General features: G+C 43.8%; 1 protein-coding gene across 1 annotated transcript; it reads left to right on the top strand.

The window, feature by feature from the left end:
- Positions 1-11834: 11834 nt before the first annotated feature.
- Positions 11835-15410, top strand: LOC116985498 (the record flags this gene model as incomplete). Its single annotated transcript, XM_033040262.1, has 2 exons — positions 11835-13058; positions 13959-15410. Coding segments are annotated over exons 1-2 (2676 nt in total), but the record flags the coding sequence as incomplete, so codon positions are not given.
- Between the last annotated feature and the right edge of the window lie 8915 nt (positions 15411-24325).

The following is a 24325-nucleotide window of genomic DNA, read 5'->3' as shown; positions in this document are numbered from 1 at the left end:
ATATCCTCTCCAGCCACCCACACAATTGATGTCTTAACTCTGCGTTTTGTTTAACCTCAGGTTTTTAACTTATCCATGGCTTTAGTGAAAGACCACTCCGGGCTAGTATTATTACGGATAAAGGTACAACATTGCTCCCCAAAAAGTACACAAACACCCCCTTATTCTGACCTTATTTACACCAATTTCATAGTCACTAATGTCTCCAAAAAAAACTCACAATATCTTAACCATATAACAATTACAGAAATGAAACAGGCCACCTTGGCCCTTCTAGTCCTTGCCGAACACTTGGCCTTTCTAGTCCTTGCCGAACACCTAGTCCCATCTACCTGCACTCAGACCATAACCCTCCATTCCTTTCCTGTCCATATACCTATCCAATTTATTTTTAAATGATAAAATCGAACCTACCTTCACCACTTCCACTGGAAGCTCATCCACACAGCTGCCATTCCGTCAGTAAAGAAGTTCCCCTTCATGTTACCCCTAAACTTCTGTCCCTTAATTCTCAAATCATGTCCTCTTGTTTTAATCTTCCCTACTCTCAACGGAAAAACCTTATCTACGTCAACTCTGTCTATCCCTCTCATCATTTTAAAGACCTCTATCAATCCCCCTTAACCTTCTACCTCTCCAAAGAATAAAGACCTAACTTGTTCAACCTTTCCCTGTATCTTAGTTGCTGAAACCCATTCAACATTCTAGTAAATCTCCTCTGTACTCGCTCTATTTTGTTGACATTTTTCCTATAATTTGCCTACCAAAATTATACACCATACTCCACAATTGACCTCACCAATACCTTGTACAATTTTAACATTACAACCCAACTTCTATACACAATGCTCTGATTTATAAAGGCCAACACACCAAAATCTTTCTTTACCACCCTATCTACATGAGATTCCACCTTCAGGGAACTATGCATAGTTATTCCTAGATCCCTCTGTTCAACTTCATTCCTCAATTCACAATTGATTTGTCCTTCCAAAATGTATCACCTCACACTTATCAACATTAAACCCATCTGTCATGTTTCAACCCACTCTTCCAAATGACCTAAATCTCTCTGTAGACTTTTAAAATCTACTTCATTATTCACAACACCACCTATCTTAGTATCATCTACATACTTATTAATCCATTTTACCACACCAACATCCAGATTATTAATTCACATGACAAACAACAGTGGACCCAACACACATCCCTGAGGTACACCTCTAGTCACTGACCTCCAACCTGACAAACATTCATCCACCATTACTCTCTGACATCTCCCATACAGCCACTTTTTAATCCATCTTGCTACTCCTTACTAAACCTTCTTAACCAACCTTATTTCCTTATTGAACCTTGTCAAAGGCCTTACTGGTTCATCTAGACAACATCCACCATTTTACCCTCATCAATTTCCCTAATAACCTTTTCAAAAAATTCAAGATTAGTCAAACATGACCTTCTAATCACAAATCCATGCTAATTCTTCCTAATCCTACCCTATTTATCCAAATTCTTATATATATTATCTTTGAATCCTTTCCATTATTTTGCCCACCACTGATGTCAAACAACGTTCTTGTTAAAACTCTACTCTTTTCTCACATCTTTGTCTTCCTGTTCACTTACCTCAGGGCTATTATCTATTCGTACCTGCGGGACAGCCCTCGTTTAATGATTTAAATGGTACCAGGTATATCAGCCTTCTACCTGAACATCGGTCGGTGGTTTGGAAAGCTCATACATACACCTTGTCTTCAGGTTTAAAGGGTCCTTCCTCCTGGTCCACCTCCAGCAGCTTTTACTTTACCTGTTCATAAATAGACTTGTATATCATAATTAACTGCTGCATATACTTCTTAAATTCTACCTCTAATTGTTCCAAACTCAGTCCCTTGTAAGGACCTCTCCATTGTGCCACTAACATAGTTCGGCCAATAAACATCTCATGTGGTGTTATGTGGGTTATTCGGTTAGTTTGCATGCAACATCGCTTCAGTGCCAATGGCAGGGCATCGATCCAATTCAACTTTGTAATTACACAAATCTTATTTATATTAACCTTCAATGTTCCATTTATTCTTTCCACCATGCCTGTGACTGCAGGTGTTACACACCCAAATCTGTGTTTTACTCTAAGGGCCTGTATCGCCAACTTGACTACTCCCTAAATGAAAACAATCCGTTGTCAAAACTGATTTCTGTAGGTCTACCAATCCTCTTAATTACCTTATTCATCATAAACGACACAGTGTTCATACCTTAATCTATTCAGATTTACCCTAGACGTAACAACAGCTTATCATCCTGTTCTGGCTGTTTCGTCTGCACTTTAATTTACCTTCTTTTGTGCTTGACATTAAATGACAGCTAGTGCCCCTAACTTCAATATTGCTCTTATCAGGTCTAACTTTACTGCTAACTTTTGGTCTCCGTTGCTTTTCTCAAAGCCTTTCTATTGCCCCACTGCTCTAAACATATCACAAACTCCATAATCATATGCTTAGTCGGTATAAACTTCATCTTTCTCACTTTCCCTCACGTCACATGCTTCTCTTAAAGCCTTAATTTCTGCCAACTGAGCTAAGCAAGATTACAGGCATCTAATTTAATTACCTTAAAGTCTAATTCATCCCTATACACCATTTCAAACCCTACATACTTGCTATTATGATCCCTTTTAACAACAAACATTCACAAACAAAACCTTTTTGTCTCCATCATTCAAAAGTTCTAACTGTAAAACATTCTTTAGGCTTGTTTGTCCTTCTTCCTTCATTATCTTTCTTAATGACGTCACAATTTCAACATATTTTCCAATCTAGTCTGAACTATATCCTGCCTTTCCCAAGGTCATCATCCTCTGTCCTACATTCTGAAATAATTTTTTTTAGACTTACAGTATCTCTCTCTCTCTCTTACATTGCTTCTCACTTGTGGAACAAACCAACAAATCATCCACATCATCAAATACTTTCTAAGGGTACACCTTCCAACTCTGCCTTTATCATTTGATTAAAACATGGGGCTAGTATTCAAAACCCTACCTCATCCTAGCCTTTCTTGACATCCTCATTTAAATCCCTCCCTCCCTTGGGGACCCCAGTCCCGTTAGGGCTTATATCCAGATTAATTTCACTCCTGATAGGACTTTTTGAGGAAACGCTCCCCCAAAGACATTTATTATTGGCGTGTAATTCTCTGGCCCTGCTTGGTTTTGTCATAGGACTCTCTTGTGTCAGTTCATCACTTATTTCAGTTTTTTCAACCAGGTCCGTTGTTATTGACAACATTGTCTTTCTTTTTTCAGCTCTTTCTTTTTAAGCTCTTCCTGCTGGTTTGCAAGTCTTTTTCCTATCTTTCCGATATTTCTCGACCTCAGAGACCAACTGATCGCTGAATCGGGGGTGGGAAATAAATGACAATCCCACCACCTCCTCCAATCTAGGCTTGACTTTAGGAGGATTGACATCCACCACAGTGGTTCAGAATATAGTGTTCATTAACTGGTTGCCTTCTATTTCTTGTTCATTTTCAACTCTTCTCCTTTTCAGCTGGTTTTCCAGATAGGCTGCAGGATTATTTGCCTCTCCTTGTGTAACCCCTTTACTCCTTGGGGTTCACCTTAAGTGGGTAACATTGTCTGAGGTCCTGCCATACCCTCTGCCTGACTGTGTCAAACAGCATGCCATTGCTGATTACATTGTTCGCATCATTTTATACCATCGCTTCAGTAGTTCTGTCAGTTTAGTGGTTCCTATCACTTTCACCAACAGTGCCTTCAAATCTCCCATAGCCAATATCGTCCCACGTTCTCTTCCTCCAAAGCCCTAATCCATTTCCTCCCCCATCAGGGATATAGGGTGAGGTATTTTTTAGCCCTCTCAGTTTATGGGTGCCCCAAGGGATAATCTGTGTCTGTCCTTCTTTTTTCTTTTTAAAGCAGTCTCATCAATTTATCCCTATGCTTCCCACTTTAATCCTTTCTGGTATGCCTTCTTTCTTATTCTAAACTCAATTTCTTGTTTCTCAAATATTCTAGCCTCCTTGGAAATTCATTCACATTTCTTTTTAAATCTTCCACTGACTCCTCCTGCTTTATTACTTTCACACCTGTCATTTCCTACTTCTGTTATCTCCTAACTGCCTCTCTCTCCTTTCTTTCTAAACTGCCTAAGTATCTAATTCCTTTCCTTACCGCTTTTCCCACTTTTCCAACTTGAATGTTTACCATAAAACAACAAACCATAAAAGCTGGTCATGTTTCATCAATTAACTTTACTGAAAATAAATCTAAAAGAAACATCAGAAAAAACAAACAACCTACATTTTCCAACTTCCCCTTTTAGGTTACGAGGATACAAACAGTTAATCATTATCTTACAGCTGTTCGTAACCTTCCCCCATTGCTTCCAATTTATTTAAAGGAACATACACCTACCCACAGTGCAAATTTTTGATTCTGCTTTGGGGGACGTATGTGTCCAACTCTATAATTTGTTGTGTTCTATTTTCTTTTATTTACTTATTAACCTTTTTCTCTGCTTGTTATGGAAACTTATTATCTATTTTATGTAAAATACTTTGGTGTCAATGCGAGTTGACTCAAAACGTGTTATATAAATAAAACTTACTTACTTACTTACCCTTACAATGTGGTCTACAAATACAATAAACAAAATAATGATCACATATATAAACTGCCTCATTCATTCCAAACCGGTTTTTACACACAAATCACATTCGTTCCATTCTTACTTCAAAGAAATTATTCAATTTTTTACACGTATTAAAATGTCAAAATTAACATTTATATAATTCTTATCTCCCTCCCAAGCCAAAGTAGGATGATCCAATCCTCCAGCAGTCAGGTTCCCAAACGCTGTGATTGGACATTGATTCAGTCGTGACCAGTCAGACTCACCGTCACTCAAATTCTAACCACACCCCTCTAAATCACAACCAATCAAAATAACAGTCACTCAACATCTGACCACACACCACTCCCATTAATTTCCAGACAAAGGAAACACATTTCCTGATCTCTCAGCTTAAAGAATGCTGAAAGCTTATCTCCACAAACAGTTAAGATATTCAGTCCTTAAACCATACACTAATATTATTGCTATTCTACTTTCTGCTATTCTACAATATTCTTTCACTATGTACACCTTCTGCCACGCACCTACCCCAAATTCGTATTTTGCCCGGATGACCCCTGGTCACCCAAGGCGTTGTCCACACAATACCTGCCTCACCCGTGCAAAACCCCTGACTTCTCAGGGTGGTAACCACAAGGCCTTAATAAACTCTTAATGCTATCACATTACTTTCTTATCACAACTATTATTACTCACCACACACAGCGTGGCCTTCTTGGACAATCTTCCCGGTCCTCCTTTTTAGAACAATTTAGTGCCAGATTCTTGGGTCGGAGAAACCTTCTAACTACCTAGGCACTTCTGTGTCCCTAATGGCTTATCATGAACAACAGGTTATTAGTCCAAATGAAACGGAAATCCGCATAGTTTTTAGGTGGCCACCTTTGTCCTGTTGTCCTTAAGAGCCACATTAGGGGCTCGGATGGCCCTGGGCTACTTTTCTTTTAATTAATGGTCTCTTACCGACCCTGCTCGCTGCGCCAATTTGTCGTGGTTTACATGACCTCAAATTAAAGATATAAATGACACAGACACGGAGAATTCTTCAAGAAGACAAGAGGTCTTTAATTTGCACAAATCTGGGCCTGGAACATTCAGAGATAGTACAGCTTGGCTATTCTCCAAATGCTCACTGAACTATATTTTCATGCAGCATTTTATTATAATTTCAGTTCTTATCTTTGGCTGCTTAGCATTCATGTTTTTACTAACTTTAACCCCGTACTGTCCTTGTGTTTTATCTCCAATTTCTAAGTTATCATAATGTTCTAGACTAAATCAAACTAATGTTCTAGACTAATTAAAGTAAGCAATAACATGTTTTTGGGCTTTGACTTCTGAGCACACAAAAAAGCTGACATCTGCGAGCTTTACTCAATGTTTTAAGCATATTGGTTAGATTTAAGAAGTAACGTGTTTCTTCTATATACATTCTATATAACTTCTATACTAGTCCCCCAACGCAATATTCCACCTCGCCACCAATTCCAATATTGTTGGCCAGTGGGGGGGAGGGGGGGGGGGTGCTCTCTGGAGCGCTAGCATGGGTGTTGTGGGCTGGAGAGACTGGTTTTGAGAGGGCTAGAATGGACATTGTGGGCTGAAACGATTCCTGGGCTGGCAGCTCAGCCACTCAAGCCAGGCAGCTCAGTCACTCAGGCCTGGTGGGCTGGCAGCTCAGTCACTCAGGACTGGTGGGCTGGCAGCTCAGTCACTCAGGCCTGGTGGGCTGGCAGCTCAGTCACTCAGGACTGGTGGGCTGGCAGCTCAGAAACTGCTAGTAATTCTGCCCAAAGCTGGTGACAGACTCTGTGAGAGATAACAGGGAAGAGGGTGGGGAATCAATTAGACACTTTACAACTTTTCTTACAGATCACAGCAATGAAGGAAGAAAGTCTATCCTTGCGTGGATCTCACAGGGAGCCAATGAAGGGAGGGAGAAAAATACTGGTGTGAGGTTTAATACTTGCAGGGGGAATACTCATTGATGGGCCGAAGGGTCTCCTCTGGGGCTAGTACAGGCCTTATGGGCCTAAGGGACTCTAAATTAAAATTCTGAGTGAATATATTTAAAATCTGAGCAAAATTTGAGTGAAAGGCACTTTATATGGACTTTTCCTGGCCTGGCATGGGCCTTTCGGGCCAAAATGCTCCCCCCGAGTTAATAAGGGCATTTTGGGCAAAAGGGACAGGATTCTGGGCTAATAGGGGCTTCGTGGGCCGAAATGAGTGTTTTCAGGTAGGCCAAATTTGGGTTTGCAGTTGACTGACTGACTCACGGCTGGTGGGCGGGCAGTTGACTCATGGCTGGTGGGCTCACACACACACACATCCTACATCACACACACACAATCCATCACACACACATTCACAGTCACACACGGACACCCTCCATCAGACACACACACACCATCACACATACACACACAGCCACACACACACACACACAGACACCCTCCATCTTACACACACACACTCACACACACACAATCCATCACACACTCACAGCCACACACAGACTGAGGGCAACTTTATTGAGATGCACAATACCACGAGGGGCATGGATAATGACATTCTCACAGACTTTATCCCAGGGTAGAGGATTTAAAAGCTAGAGTGAGAGGGAAGAGATTTAACAGGGACCCCAGGGGCACCTTTTCACTCAGAAGGCATTTGGTATTCATTGTGAAGGGAACTGAGTGTGAAGGTTGGGATATCATGATGCAGCTGTTATCTTGTGTGCATTTCTGGAAAGAATACAGTAGAGACTCACTGGGTTGTTATCTGCGCTTGAAGGCTTGAGTTATAGGGAGAATTTAGATTAGTTTAGTTTAGTGATACAGTGGGGAACCAGGCACTTTGGCCCAGCAGTTTTGACCAATGATCACCTGAACAATAGTTCTATGTTTTCCCAGTTTCGTATTCTACACACTCAGTACAATTTACAGAAGTGAATGACCCTACAAACCTGCACATCTTTGGGATGTCGGTAGAAATCGGATCACCCGGAAAAAACCCTCGCATATCATAGAACATAGAAACTCCGTACAGGCATCACCCGTACTCTGGATTGAATCCGGTTCTCTGCCCTGTAAGGCAGCAAATCTGTGTCAACGTGCCATCCTTAAGGTTGGATAGAGTGGGGATATTTTATTTGGAGCTTAAGCGGCTGAACGATAGCATTGTCCTGATGTACAAGATTTTGAGGGGCATGGATCAAGTAAATGGTCTTTTTGCCAGAGAAACGGCTTTTAAAACATGAGTTTACATGCTCCCAATATTGACTGGGTAAATCATAGTGTGAGTGGTTTAGATGGAGTGTAATTTCTCAAAGGTGTTCAGGAGAGTTTTCTCCAGCAATATGTAGAGGGCCCCACACGTGAGAGGGCAACACTTGATCTAGTGTTGGAAAATTGGGAAGGGCAAGTGAATGATGTGTTTGTGGAGGAGTCTTTTGGGACCAGTGACCACTGTTCAGTTAGGTTTAAGATAGTTATGGATAGGGACAGAGAGGGCCCACGTGTTTAAATGCTAAATTGGAGTAAGGCCAATTTTGAGGGTATGAGAGAAAGTCTCGCTCAAGTTGATTGGAGCAGATTATTTGAGGGGAAAGGAACATCAGCCAAGTGGGATGTTTTTAAAAGTGTACTGACAAAAGCTCAGGATATGTACGTCCCAGTTAGAGTGAAGGGCAAAGCAGGCAAATGTAAAGAACCTTGTCTGACGAGAGAAATAGAGGCAGTGGTCAAGAGTAAAAGGGATGCAAGGGACAGGTATAGACATTTGGCACAAGTAGATCCCTGGAGGAGTTTTGGGAACAAAGGAGCAAAGTAAAAAAAGCAAATCAGAAAGGGCAAAAAGGAGCCAGGAGATAGGTCTGGCAGCGAGCATTAAAGATAATCCCAAGAGATTTTATAAATACATAATGGGGAACCTTCCTGTGAGTCTCTATGGGTGGAACTCAGTAATGGACAAGGAATTGTCACTTTCATGGACTGTAATGTATTAAAGGCCTCCCAATAGTCTGTGTGAATTAGAGGAGCAAATATGCACAGATTGCAGATGATATAAGGACAAACCATTCATTTTATAAATACATAAGGGGCAGGAATTAAAACGGTCACATCTTTGTGGAGCCACAGGTGATGGGCAAGGTCCACAATGAGTATTTCTCCTCTGTATTTACCGAGGAGTGAAACAAGAAGATGGAGGAACTTGGGGCAGTCAATGCAAGTGTCTTGAGAACAGTCAGTGTTATGGTTGAAGAGGTGCTGAAGGTACTATCGTGTTTGAAGGTTGACAAATCTCCAGGGCCTGATCAGATATATCCAAGGACATTGTGGGAAACCAGACAGGAAATTGCGTGAGCCCTGGTTGAAATGTATGTGTTGTCATTAAATACAGGAGAGGTGCTGGAAGACTGGAGGGTGGCAAATGTTGTGCCTCCATTTAAAAAGGGCTACAGGGAAAATGCTGGGAACTATAGTCCGGTGAGCTTATCACCTGTAGTTGTAAAGTTACTGGAGAGTATTCTGATGGATAGGATATACAGGCATTTAGACGGACGAGGGCTGATTAGGCATAGTCAGCATAGTGGGAGATTGTGACTCACAAATCTGATTGAGTTTTTTGAAAACGTAACCAAAAAGGTTGATGAGGGCTGAGCTGTAGATGTTGTGACATGGACTTCAGCAAAGCATTCGACAAGGATCCGCATGGTAGGTTGCTCGTGAAGGTTAGGTCGCATGGGATCCGAAGTGAGATAGCTGAATTGATAGAAAATTGGCTTCATGGAAGGAAGCAGAGGGTGATGGTGGAAGGTTGCTTCTAGGTTTGAGGTCTGTGACTAGTGGTGTGCCTCAGGGTTTGGTGCTAGGCCTGTTATTCTTTGTTATCTACATCAATGATTTGGATGAGAACATACATGGCAAGATTAGCAAGTTTGCAGTGCGTGGGTGGTTTTGCAGACAGTGAAGATGGTCGTGAACAAATGGACAAGTATCTTGATCGATTGGCCATGTGGGCTGAGGAATAGTAGGTAGTGTTGTAGAGCAGAGGGATTTAAAGGTGCAGGTGCATGGTTCCTTGAAAGTCATGTCACAGGTAGATTGGTTGGTCAAAAAGGCTTTTGCCACACTGGCCTTCATCAGTCAGAGTATTGAATATAGATGTTTGGAGGATATGTTGCAGTTATATAGGACTTTGGTGAGGCTTCATTTAGAGTATTGTGTTCAGTTCTGGGCACCATGTTATAGGAAAGATGTTGTCAAGCTGGAAAGGGTACAGAGAAGATTTACAAGGGTGTTGCCAGGCCTAGAGGGTCTGAGCTATAGGGAGAGGTTGAGTAGGCTGGGACTCTATTCCTTGGAGTGCTGGAGGATGAGGGGTGATCTTATAGAGGAGCATAAAATCATGAGAGGAATACATCGGGTGGATGCACAGAGTCTCCTGCCCAGAGTAGGTAAATCAAGGACCAGAGGACATAGTTTAAGGTATAGGGGAAAAGATTTAATAGGAATCTGAGGGGTAACCTTTGCACATAGAGCATGATGCGTGTATGCAACAAGCTGGTAGTTAAGGCAGGGAGAATCCCAACATTTAACAGTTATACAGATACAAGGATAGGACAGGTTTGCAGGGATATGGGCCAAATGAAGGCAGGTTGCACAAGTGTAGCAGGGACATTTTGGCCAGTGTGGGTGTTGGGTCAAAGGGCCCTTTTCCACACTGTATCACTCTACGACTCTAAGGTGAGAGTCTATAGATTTAGCAGGGTCCTCAGCTGCAAGTTCTTCATTCAGAGATGTATACGTTTCTGGAATGAGCTGCCAGAGGAAGCGATAGAAGTGCATACAATTGCGACTTTTAAAATATATTTGGATGGATTGGATGGTTTTAGAAGGTTGTGGGTTAAATGTAGGCAATGGGTCAGGCCAAATTTATTGGCTGAAGGTCCTGTTTTGGCGTTTTACAGATGTATGACTATGACTGAACTAGAAACTGCTAAAATTTTAGTTGTGTCTTTATTCAAATCGACATCAAGGAATCAATATGCTCCCTTTGAAACTTGTACTGAACAGTTTCATTCAAACCCCGCTATAGTTTGTCTTCAAAACTGATAGCTCAACACTTTCTAATCAGAATCTATTTCTGTTCATCTTTCATGGGTTTGAAACGGGATGAACTGCCGTCAAGGCTCATTAAATAAATGGTTTCGTTTTTAAGTACAAATCATTTTTCCTTCCAATTTACACGTATTTTAATTGCATTTTCCCCCTCATAAACTAGCAAAATTACCCTCATTCTCATCCCCTGGTGTGCAGTACCCAGCAGGAAGGACCACAACATTAAGTAGTCTTTCAGCCAAATCATGCACATTTCTTCATGGTCCTCATGTCTACCTATGTCCCGAAGACTGAATTCTAAACTGTTCAGCCTCATAAATTTAATTCGCAACCATGAATCATGCAAGTGATAGTATAATATTAATGATCAGGAGTTGACATTACACAATGTGGTGTGGGGGAGAGGGGGGTTTTGGGGGCATGGGGGGGTGGGGAAAGGGGGGTGTACAATGCAAAACCCAAAATATGGAATAAGCTGTGAGACAAAGAGCCACAGCTCATATGTTCATGGGAGCAAGGCTGGTGGAATATGTGAGAAGGGCACATTGAACAAGGCAGAATATTAGCATAGAGGTTTGGAAAGTGATAAGTTCCACCAGAGCCCAACCATCATCTGTCAACAGTATTTATATCTATGTGGGTGCTGCATATGATGCAAATTAAAGTAACTCCTTCTGCCTGCACATTATCCAGATACCTGCATGTCCAGCCCATATAAAAGCCTCCTAAGGGCCTCTTCTGCATCTTCTTCCTTCAATATCTATGGCAACATGACTCAGACACTTAACTCTCTCTCTGTAAAGATTATGCTTGGCACATTAATTTTATTTTCAGTTCAGTTAAGTTTATTAACACATGTACAGTGCAAAGCTTTTGTTGCGTGCTAACCAGTCAGTGGAAAGACAATACATGATTACAATCGAGTCATTTACGGTGTACAGATACATGATAAGGGAATAACGTTTAGTGCAAGGTAATGCCCGTAAGTCCAATTAAATATAGTCCAAAGGTCACCAATGATTCTTCACCTGGGAAGAATGGGAAGATGGCGCCGGTGTGTGTGGCTGCTCGTCTGTCGCTCTGTCTGTGTTTGGTGTTTTTTGGCACTATACAGGTAAAGTCTCTGCTAGTGTACGACCGTCAATCTCTCCAAGATCTACGACATAATGTCGGTGCGTTTGTCGGTGCGTTTGAATATAATACCCTGCCACCGTTCTTATCCGGAACCTCGACTCACCTGGACTGGGCCTTGCCTCGAAGGAAGCGTCGCCGTCGCCGTGGAAAGCGCGGCGGTCGACTGGTGAGTTTTAGACTGGGTGCGCCCGGGCTCCCTTGTCAGCGACTTCTTCGTGGGCCTCGCCTTCGGGGTCTCCAGCCCGGTGCTTTTCAGCTGCCACCGGACCATCTCCTCCCAGAGGGTACAGAGCGCTGCCTGCCTGCTGCGGCCTGGAGAGCTGCCCGGACACGCCGCCTCGGAGGGGAGGTGGGCAGCCTCAAGGTGAGCCCACTCTTCCGGGGTCTCCAGCCTGGTGCTTCTCAGCTGCCACCAGACCAACTCCTCCCGGAAGGTGTAGAGGGCTGCCCAAAGATCCTCTATGATCTTTGGGGCTGCCCGCCTGCTACGGCCCGGACACGCCGCCTCGGAGGGGACGGGGGCGGTCGCCGGGTGTGCCGGCTGCTTCAGGTTGCTCCTTTCTCCCCCCCTCCCCCCCTACCCGCTTACGATCGGAGGCTGCAGCGGGACCGGCTCCGCTCCTCCTGCTCTCCTCGACTCCGCTATCGCGGGGTGAATATCCGGAACCTGCGGACACTGCCCCGGGCTCCCCGATCTGCAGACCTAAAGAGTCCATCCCCTTCCCGGGTTGGCCTGGTGAACGCCAGATCGCTGGCAAACAAGACTTTTATTTTGAGGGACTTCTTCTGTTCCCGGGCTCTGGACTTCCTCTGTGTGACAGAGACTTGGATCGGTCCTGGTGAGTGCAGCGCTTTTACTGAACTTTTGCCGGCGGGCTGCTCTTATTTCAACTCGCCACGGATGTCGGGCCGTGGAGGTGGAATTGCAGTCATTTATAAAAGCAATTTTAAATGCAAACAGTGCACTACATTATCAATGTTCTCCAGCTTTGAGGCAACTTTATTTGAGGTGGGTCGCTCCGACACGGTGCTTTGTGCTGTCATCTACCGACTCCCCAAATACCACAAGGACTTTGTGAATGACTTTTCTGAGTTTCTGGCTGGGATTATGCCCAACTATGACCGTGTCCTTATGGTTGGGGATTTTAACATACACGTGTGCTGTCCTGATAAGCCGTTGGCGAAGGACTTTTTAAGTCTTATTGATTCTTTTAATTTTGTGCAGTGTGTGTCTGGTCCCACACACGAACATGGACATACATTGGACCTTGTTCTCTCCTATGGCTTGCCTGTATTAAACTTGGAGGTCTGTGATAGTTTGTTTTCTGATCACATGCCTGTACTGTTTGATGTTGGTTTTTCCAGTGCTGCAGTTAGACCTGTATCGTCTGCTCGGCGCTGTCGGTCCTTTAACCCTTCTGCTGCTGGCCAATTCTCTGCTGCATTCGATCAGCTCTGTGCCCCCTCTGCGTCCACTCCCCTTGGTGCGGAGGAGATTAGTTCTTGGTTCCACTCCTCCTGCACAACTATACTGGACTCTGTGGCTCCTTTAAAAACTTTGCAGCCCAGAGCTAAACCCGAGCCCTGGTTTAGTGACGCAACTCGTACAGCTCGACGGGATTGTCGCAGAGCTGAACGAAAGTGGAAGAAGGACAGGCTGCAGGTTTCATCGCAAATCCTAAAGGACAGCTGGCGAAATTATCAAAATACTGTTAAAGAGGCCAAAAGATTTTACCTGTCTAAAATAATAGTGGCTAAGCGTCACGACCCACGCGTATTATTCAAAACTATTGATTCTGTTTTAAATGCCCCACAGCCTGTTTGCTTGGAAGCATCGTCCGAATTGTGCAATGACTTCCTGCACGTCTTTATTAATAAGGTCGTTTCTATAAGGGCTCTCATCTCAGCTCCTGCCTCTGACCCCTCTGTTCCGGCCCCATGCCTGGTGGCATTTGAAAAGTTTGTGCCTCTGACATTGTCGGGTCTAGAGGATGTGGTTAGGCATATTAAGCCGTCGGGTTCCCCCTGTGATGCTGTCCCTCCTCTTCTTTTTAAAGAGGTTTTCCCAAGTATAGGGCAGTCGGTTCTCGCCATTATAAACAGTAGCTTGTGTTCTGGGGTTGTCCCCATAAATTTTAAACATGCTGTAGTGCAACCACTACTTAAAAAACCAGGCCTGGATCAAACTGATCTGTCCAATTTTAGGCCGATCTCCAAGTTGCCTTTTATCTCCAAGATCATGGAGAAGGTAGTTTATGCGCAGCTGAAACTCTTCCTGGATGAGCACAATATTCGGGAGGTTTTCCAGTCTGGATTCAAGGCTATGCATAGCACAGAGTCGGCTCTGCTAAGGGTCTTCAACGACATCCTCCTGGCAAACGACTCAGGTAATTATGTGGTTCTTGTCTTGCTGGACCTATCTGCCGCCTTCGATACAGTGGACCATGGAATTTTAATTTCCAGACTACAGCACCAAGTGGGCATTTGTGGCAGTGCCCTGGGATGGTTCAGGTCCTATCTGGCAGACAGAACCATGCGGGTAAGCCTTGCTGACTTTGAATCCTCCTCCACTCCCTTGGTATATGGGGTTCCACAGGGCTCAATTTTAGGGCCCCTGCTCTTCTCCTTATACTTACTTCCTCTGGGCTCAATTTTAAGAAGGCATGGCATCTCCTTTTACTTTTATGTGGATGATAGCCAGTTATATATGCCACTCAGGAAAGAGGAAGACTATTCTTTAAAATCACTTCTGTCTTGTCTTGAGGACATTAAGTCCTGGATGGCCTTAAACTTTCTGGGACTTAATGAAGAGAAGACAGAGGTGATTTTGTTTGGCCCCAATGGCTGCCGTGAACCTCCCTTTGTTGACTTGGGTCCACTGGCATTGTCTGTAAAGCCAACCGTCTTGAACCTGGGTTTTAGGATGGACGGTGATTTTAAACTAGACAAACAAATAGGCGCGGTGGTTAAGTCCAGCTTCTTTCACCTAAGGAAGCTGGCAAAGGTGAAGCCCATTCTCGAGCGGGAGCATTTTGAAACAGTAATCCATGCCTTTATTACATCTAGGCTGGATTACTGTAACGCACTCTACTCTGGAGTCGCACGAGCTTCATTGGCTCGTCTCCAGCTTGTTCAAAATGCTGCCGCTCGCCTTTTGACTGGAACTCGAAAGAGGGAGCACATTACGCCAATTTTGGCCTCTCTACACTGGCTCCCAGTGCACTTTCGAGTTCATTTCAAAATTCTTTTATTTGTTTTTAAATCATTGAATGGGCTCGCCCCGCCTTACCTCTCTGAGCTGCTCCACGTATATGCTCCTGCCCGGTGCCTCAGGTCAGCTGATCAGCTGCTCCTTGAGGTACCAAGGTCTAAGCGGAAGCTCAGAGGGGATAGAGCCTTTTCTGTTGCTGCTCCGGCACTCTGGAACACCTTGCCGTTGCACATCAGACAGGCCCCCTCACTGTCCATCTTCAAATCCTCCCTAAAAACATATTTTTATTCTTTGGCTTTCGACACTGGCTGAGGCATTGCTCCTGTTTTTAGTGCTTTTAATGTCTTTTAATTTTTAGTGTGTTTTTTATAGTCCTTCGTTGTACGGTTTTTAATGGTTTTTAATTGTTTGTAATAGCTTTTTGTTCATGATTTCTCATGTACAGCACTTTGTGGCAACTGTAGTTGTTTAAAGTGCTCTATAAATAAAGTTATTATTATTATTATTATTATTAAGAAATTCTCCCTGAATTTAGTGGTGTAGGTTTTCACACTTCTATACCTTTAGCCTGATGGGACAGGGGAAAAGAGGGAATGGCCAGAGTGCAACTCATCCTTGATTATGCTGCTGGTCTTGCAGAGGCAGCGTGAGGTATAAATGGAGCCAATGGATTGTTGGTTTGTGTGATGGTCTGGGCTGCGTACACAATTCATTGCAATTTCTTGTGGTCTTGGATGGAGCTGTTCCCAAACCAAGCTGTGATGCATCCTGAATAAATGCTTTCTATGGTGTATCTGTAAATGTTGGTGAGAGTTGTTGGGGACATGCCGAACTTCCTAAGCCTTCTAAAGAAGAAGAGACATTGGTGTGTTTTCTAGTCGTTGCTTCAGTATGGGTGGTCCAGGAGAAGTTGGTGATATTAACTCCTAGGAATTTGACGTTTTCAACCATGTCTATTTTGGCGCCGACAATGCAAACTGGGGTGTGTGTACTGATTCACTTCCTGAAGTCGATCACTATCTCCTTTGTCTTGCTGACATTGAGAGAAAGGTTGTTCTCGCGACACCAGGACACGAGGTTCTCAATCTCCTTCATGTACTCCGTCTCATCATTATTTGTGTCGTCACAATGGTGATGTCACTGCAAAATTGAAAATTGAATTATATTTGTGCATGGCTGCACAGTGGTGGGTGTACAAGGAGTAAAGAAGGCAGCTGAGAACGCAGTATTGTGGACCACTAATGTTGAGGATTATTGTAGAGGACAATTTGTCCCCTATACTCACTGATTGGGGTCTGTTGGTCAGGAAACTTTCCCCTCTCACTCTGAAGCTATGTGTAGATTGGCTATTTCATACTAGCCATTTATAGTGCTTGTTAGTAGTGACTCCACCTATTATCAAGAGCTTGCCTACGCTACTTAGTATGAGTAGCAGCTCGGAGATGTAATGCCTGCAGATCCTTGCTGTAAGTAGATTTAATAAACGTGTGTTGTATCTTGATTTGTGTTCGAGCCGGCTATGTTTTCTATTATTTGATAACTTAACCCTGGGGAAAATATTTTGAACTAATCTATACCTCCCATAATTTAATAAACCTCTGTCAGGTCTCCCCTCATCTCTGATGCTCCATAAAACAACAATATAAGTTTGAACAAACCTTTTCTTATAATTACTACCCTGTAATCAAGGCAGCAACATGTTAAACGTCGTCTGCACCTCTCCAAAGTCTCCATGTCCTTCCCATAATGAGGCAACTAGATCTGCACACAATACTCCAAATGCGGCCCAACCATCAATACTATTACTAAAAGTCTCATCTTGACCACTTTCTGTCTGCATTGTAAATACATTTTAGAAAAAACGCTACCCTATAGCGCTATGATTTTTCACCATCTTACTCACCGTCCTCCTCTCCTCCAACCGCCCCAAGGTTTTTTCCGATCGGTGAAATAATGAAAAGTTAAGAATGTTTTTAAAAATCGTGAGATCGGCAGATTGGTCCTCTCGCCTGTCAGTCACCACGATGAAGGTAACACCCCTTCTGGGGGGGCCAGGAGAATAAAGCCCCGGAGGCCGGACGTGACTCAGTCACCCCGGAAGACTGTGAGTGAGAGTTGAGTCCAGAAATGTGAGTCTATGCCGTGAGTGAACTGAACTGTGAGTCTGCACTGTGCTGCTTGAACTAAACTGAAGGGTTGGTCTGCACTGTGCTGCTTGAACTGAATGTTGTGCTCATTCCAGAAGTCCTGCTCACTGCGGAAGTCCCGCTCATGGGAGATGCCGCGCTCAACCGTGTGAGTAGATTCAAGATCTCACAATTGTTCATCCCAGTTAGGCAAAATAATAAATCAGGGAAGGTAGTGCATCCGTGGATAACAAGGGAAATCAGGGATAGTATCAAAACAAAGGATGAAGTGTACAGATTAGCCACAAAAAGCAGCCTACCAGAGGACTGGGAGAAATTCAGAGTCCAGCAGAGGAGGGCAAAAGGCTTAATTAGGAAAGGGAAAATAGATTATGAAAGAAAACTGGCAGGGACCATAAAAACTGACTGCAAAAGTTTTTATAGATATGTGAAGAGGAAAAGGTTAGTTAAAACAAATGTAGGTTCCTTGCAGTCAGAAACAGGAAAATTGATCATGGGGAACAAGGACATGGCAGACCAATTGAATAACTACTTTGGTTCTGTCTTCACTGAGGAAGACATAAATAATCTGCCGGAAATAGCAAGGGACCGGGGGTTAAATGAGATGGAGGAACTGAGTGAAATCCAGGTTAGCCGGGAAGTGGTGTTAGGTACATTGAATGGATTAAAGGCCGATAAATCCCCAGGGCCAGATAAGTTGCATCCCAGAGTACTTAAGGAAGTAGCCGCAGAAATAGAGGATGAATTAGTGATAATTTTTCAAAACTCTTTAGATTCTGGAGTAGTTCCTGAGGACTGGAGGGTAGCTAATGTAACCCCACTTTTTAAAAAGGGAGGGAGAGAGAAAATGGGGAATTACAGACCAGTTAGTCTAACATCAGAGGCGGGGAAAATTCTGGAGTCAGTTATTAAAGATGGGATAGCAGCACATTTGGAAAGTGGTGAATTCATTGGACAAAGTCAGCATGGATTTATGAAAGGTAAATCATGTCTGATGAATCTTATAGAATTTTTCGAGGATGTAACTAGTAAAGTGGATAAGGGAGAACCAGTGGATGTGTTATATCTGGACTTTCAGAAGGCTTTCGACAAGGTCCCACATAAGAGATTAGTATACAAACTTAAAGCACACGGTATTGGAGGTTCAGTATTGATGTGGATAGAGAACTGGCTGGCAGACAGGGAGCAAAGAGTAGGAGTAAATGGGTCCTTTTCAGAATGGCAGGCAGTGACTAGTGGGGTACCGCAAGGCTCAGTGCTGAGACCCCAGCTAATTACAATATATATTAATGATCTGGATGAGGGAATTGAATGCAACATCTCCAAGTTTGCGGATGACACGAAGCTGGGGGGCAGTGTTAGCTGTGAGGAGAATGCTCGGAGGCTGCAAGGTGACTTGGATAGGTTGGGCGAGTGGGCAAATGCATGGCAGATGCAGTATAATGTGGATAAATGTGAGGTTATCCACTTTAGTGGCAAAAACAGGAAAGTAGACTATTATCTGAATGGTGGCCGATTAGGAAAAGGGGAGATGCAATGAAACCTGGGTGTCATGGTACACCAGTCATTGAAAGTAGGAATGCAGGTGGAGCAGGCAGTGACGAAAGCAAATGGTATGTTAGCATTCATAGCAAAAGGATTTGAGTATAAGAGCAGGGAGGTTCTACTGCAGTTGTACAGGGTCTTGGTGAGACCACACCTGGAGTATTGCGTACAGTTTTAGTCTCCTAATCTGAGGAAGGACATTCTTGCCATAGATGGAGTACAGAGAAGGTTCACCAGACTGATTCCTGGGATGTCAGGACTTTCATATGAAGAAAGACTGGATAGACTCGGCTTGTACACGCTAGAATTTAGAAGATTGAGGGGGGAATCTTATAGAAACGTACAAAATTCTTAAGGGGTTGGACAGGCCAGATGTAGGAAGATTATTCCCGATGTTGGGGAAGTCCAGAACTAGGGGTCACAGTTTAAGGGTAAGAGGGAAGTCTTTTAGGACCGAGATGAGAAAATCATTTTTTACACAGAGAGAGGTGAATCTGTGGAATTCTCTGCCACAGAAGTTGGTTAAGGCAAGTTCATTGGCTATATTTAAGAGGGTTAGATGTGGCCCTTGTGGCTAAAAGGATCAGGGGGTATGGAGAGAAAGCAGGGATGGGATACTGAGTTGGATGATCGGCCATGATCATATCGAATGGCGGTGCAGGCTCGAAGGGCCTAATGGTCTACTCCTGCACCTATTTTCTATGTTTCTATGTATGAGTTTTACTGTCATATATATGTGAGTGTGTGAGTGTGAGTGATGGATGGTGTGAGTGTGTATGTGAGCGATGGTGTGTGTGTGAGATGGAGGGTGTGTATGTGTGTGAGATGAAGGGTGTGCGTGTGTGTGAGCTCACCAGACATGAGTGAGTCAACGGCCAGCAGATACTGGAACAATCGAAGGTAGATAAAAAATGCTGGAGAAACTCTGCGGGTGAGGCAGCATCTATGGAGTGAAGGAATGGGTGACTTTTCGGGTCAAGACCCTTCCTTAGACTGGCTGAAGAAGGGTCTCGACCCGAAACGTCACCCATTTCTTCGCTCTCATATAACTTCTTGATCACTATACTTGTGTTGCTACTTTCAGGGAGTTATGTACTTTGACACCAAGATCTCTTTCTACAGCATGAACTGTAGACTTTCCCCTTGCTTTCGATCTCCCAAATTTCAACACCGAACAGTTGCTCAGATTAAATTCTATCTGCCATTTCTACACCATATGTATAGATAATCTATATCCTGTTGTATCCTTTAAGTGTTGTTCACTATCGGTATTTTTGTATTTTCTACAAACTTACTAATCAAATTCTACATTTTCATCCTTCTTTTATATATATATATATATATATCACAATCAAAAGAGGGTCACAACTGACGCACATGTCACCGACCTCCAGCCAGAATAAGACCCTTCTACTACGATTCTCTGTCTTCCATGAGTAAGCCAGTTCTGAATTCAAACAACCAAATCACTGTGAATCCCATGCATTTTGGGATGGGATCAGCCAACCATGAAGGACCTTTTCAAGTACATTACCAAAGGCATGTAGACTACAACCTGCTGCCCTACTTCCATCACTTCCTCAAAAATCACAATCATGTTTTGAGCAAAACACAAAGTACTGGAGTAACTCAGCAAGTCAGGCAACATCTGCGGAAGGAATGGATAAGCGACTCTTCTTCAGACTTTGTGTTTTGCTCAAGATTTTGGCATCTTTAGTTCCTTCTGCACCCAATCAAGTTTGTAAGACATGACCACCCTCCCAAAGCCATGTTCCTAGTTAGCCCATTCACTTCCAAATACGAATAAATCCTATCCCTAAGAAACTTCTCCAACAGCTTTCCTGCCACTGATGTCAGGCTCACCTACCTATAATTTTCTGCATTGACCCTATGTCCTTTCTGTTATCAAGTTATCAAAATATATTATCACAAAATTAATTGTTCCGTAAAATAAATCAATACAAAGGCAATTGACATTGGTGTAAAATTGATCGCCATAGACAGATACAGTCAACTTTTATCCAGAATACACATTTGGAAATGACTTATCCAACATTAGACTGCAAATGCAAGTGGAATTGTTCAACACAGTTTGGTGGAGTTTCAAGCAGTGAACAACACTGTTACAGGAATCACCAGGAAAAAGATTATCTATGCATATGGTGAAGAAATGGCAGATAACACATGAATGGTGACATGAACAAGTAAACAGACATGGAGATGGCTAAAGCTGCCACCAGGTTATCCTTTTGTAATAATGACCCAGTTTTGCTCTATCCACAGATCGTTTCTGATCAACTGAAACTTTCAAGTACTAACCTCTTCATTTCAGGCATCAGCTATACCTCTGACCTGGATTTTCTAGCTTTAACCTGCTTCTTTGGTTGTTTTCTGTCTTTCAAACTACCCTCATTAATCTATCAGCCACCTGGCTCCATAGGTAGCAGAATCACCTGTGGTGTACTCAGAGGTCATAAGGAATAGCAGTAGGATTAGGCCATTCAGCCCATCAAGCCTACTCCATTTAATCATGACTGATCCGTCTCTCCCTCCAAACCCCATTCTTTGCCTTCTCCCTATAACCTCTGACACCTGTACTAATCAAGAATCCATCTATCTCTTCATCTCATTAATTTCCACTTTCCGAGCCCCACTCCCTCATGTTTACTATGGATGTTCAATCACTCTACACCTCCACCGCCACAAGGAAGGCCGTAAAGCCCTCCATTTCTTCCTCAACTGCAGAACCATCCAATTACCCTCTACTAACACTACTCCGCCTAGTAGAGCTGGTCCTAACCCTCAACAACTGCTCCTTTAACTCCTCCCACTTCCTCCAAGTCCAAGGCGTAGCTATGGGCGCCTGCTTGGGCCCCGGCTATGCCAACCCCTTTGTAAGGTACATTGAACAATCCCTGTTCTAGGCGTATACTGGTCCTATCCCCGAACTTTATCTCCATTACATTGACAACTGCAGTGGTGCCAATGCCTGTACCTATGCAGAACTCATGGACTTCATCAACTTCACCACCAATTTACATCCCGCACTCAAATTTACTTGGACCATCTCCAAAACCTCCCCCCTCTTTCTTGATCTCACAGTCTCCATCACAAGAAATAGACTATTGACTGACATCTATTACAAACCCACTGACTCCCACAACTATCTCAACTACACTTCTTCCCACCCTGCTTCTTGCAAAGACGCTATCACCTACTCCCAATTCCTCCGTCTATGCCGCATCTGCGCCCAAGATGAGATGTTCCATACCAGGACAACCGAGATGTCCTCATTCTTTAGGGAATGGGGGCTCCCCTCTCCCATCATAAATGAGGCCCTTCTCAGAACCCTGCAGCTGTGCCCTTGCTCCCCCTCCCCCTAGTTGCATCAGAGACAGAATCCCCCTGGTCCTTACCTTCCAACCCATTAGGCGCCACATACAACACAGATGCTGCCTGTCTCACTGAGTTACTCCAGCTTTTTGTGTCTATCTACTGTATCTACTGTATCTCTGCCTTAAAAATATCCACTGACTTGGCCTCCACAGCCTTCTATTCCCTTTGTCCTCTTCATCTTACCCCTCTCTGTAACCTGAAACTAAGTTGTCTTTTTGCTTCTCAAGTTCTGATTGATGCTCTTTGATCTTAATCATGAGCTGTGTTTCCCTTCCCACAGGTGCCACCTGACCTTCTGAATGTTTCCGGCATTTCTGTTTTCCTTTCGGATTTCCAGCACCATTCTCTTTCCGATTTATAAGATGTCATGCTGCCAGAGGAATATTTGCTGTTCAAATAGTAGCGTAACAATAAATGCTTTGATGAGATAAAACAACAAAGATTTCAGAAAACTGACAACTTTCTGAATAGGTTTAACTGTTGTTTAACACTTTGAAAAGGCTAACACACCAAATCTGTTATCTGGTGACTAGTATGCGCCACCTCTGAGGCCAGGCGCCAACTCTCAGAAACCCGACTGGGTGATCAAACTTGCTGACAAGGGAGGTGCCGTGGTAGTCTGGCGCACTGATCTCTACCGGTCTGAGGCCAGGCGCCAACTCTCAGACACCTCCTCCTAGTTATCCTTGGCCCATGACCTCACAGATGAGCACCAGGCCATTAACTCAAGCACCATCACTGGCTTCATAGCTTCCGCTCCCTGCCCTCTCAAGACTCCAACCTCATCGATCCCCAGACCCGCACGGCCTGATTTTACTTTCTCCCCAAAATCCACAAACCTGACTGTCCTGACAGACCCATTATTTCTGATTGTTCTTGTCCCATCAAACTTATTTCCACATACCTCGACTCCATCCTATCCCCCCTGGTCAAATCCCTCCCTACCTATGTCCAAGACACCTCACATGCTCTTCGTTTCCTTCATGACTTCCTTTTTACAGGCCCCCACTCATTCATCTTCACCATGATGTCCTACACCTCCATCCCCCACCAGGAGGGTCTTAAAGCCCTCCATTTCTTCCTCGACCGCAGAGCCAACTAATCCCCATCTACTAATACTCTCCTCTGCCTGGTCCTTACCCTCAACAACTTTTCCTTTGACTCCTCCCATTTCCTCCAAATCCAAGGCTATGGGCATGCGCATGGACCCAGCTATGCCGGCCTCTTTGTAGGGTAAGTCAAACAATGCTTGTTTGAGGCATATCGTGGCCCTATCCCCGAACTCTACCTCTGCTACATTGACGACTGCATTGATGCTACTTCCTGCACCCATGCAGAACTCACTGACTTCATCCATTTCACCACTAACTTCCATCCGGCACTCAAGTTCACCTGGACCATTTCCGACATCTCCCTACTGTTTCTAGACCTCATCATCTCCATCGCAGGTAACAGATACTGTACCTCATCTACTGCATCCGCAGTTCCAGGTGTCACCTTCTCTGCATCGATGAGACCAAGCGCAGGCTTGGCGATCGCTTCGCCCAACACCTCCGCTCAGTTCTCAATAAACAACTTGATCTACCGGTGGCTCAGCACTTCAACGCCCCCTCCCATTCTGAATCCGACCTTTCTGTCCTGGCCTCCTCCATGATCAGATTGAGTCCCACCGCAATTTGGAGGAGCAGCACCTCATATTTCGCTTGGGTAGTTTACACCCCAGCGGTATGAACATTGACTTCTACAACTTTCTCCCTCCTTCCCCTCCCCTTCCCAGCTCCCCCACAGTCTACTGTGTCCACCTCTTCCTTTCTTTTTCCCACCCCCCCGACATCAGTCTGAAGAAGGGTCTTGACCCGAAACATCACCTATTCCTTCGCTCCATATATGCTGCCTCACCCGCTGAGTTTCTCCAGCATTTTTGTCTACCTTGTATGTTTCTGGTAATATTTGTACATTGTGCAGGCCAGAGGAAAGTTAATGTTTATAAACTTTCACATTTCTTTCTGTTTGCAGTTTCTTTGACTCTCTGGGTTCCTCTTGGCATGCTCGGGTAGAATTATTAGTTAGTTTCATTCACCACAATGGCAAGTATTTCTTGTT

This window comes from Amblyraja radiata, chromosome 22, assembly GCF_010909765.2.
Source record: "Amblyraja radiata isolate CabotCenter1 chromosome 22, sAmbRad1.1.pri, whole genome shotgun sequence".
NCBI classification, from domain to species: Eukaryota; Metazoa; Chordata; class Chondrichthyes; order Rajiformes; family Rajidae; genus Amblyraja; species Amblyraja radiata.
The sequence above is the reverse complement of the archived record's forward strand: the minus strand, read 5'-3'. Positions and strand labels throughout refer to the sequence as shown.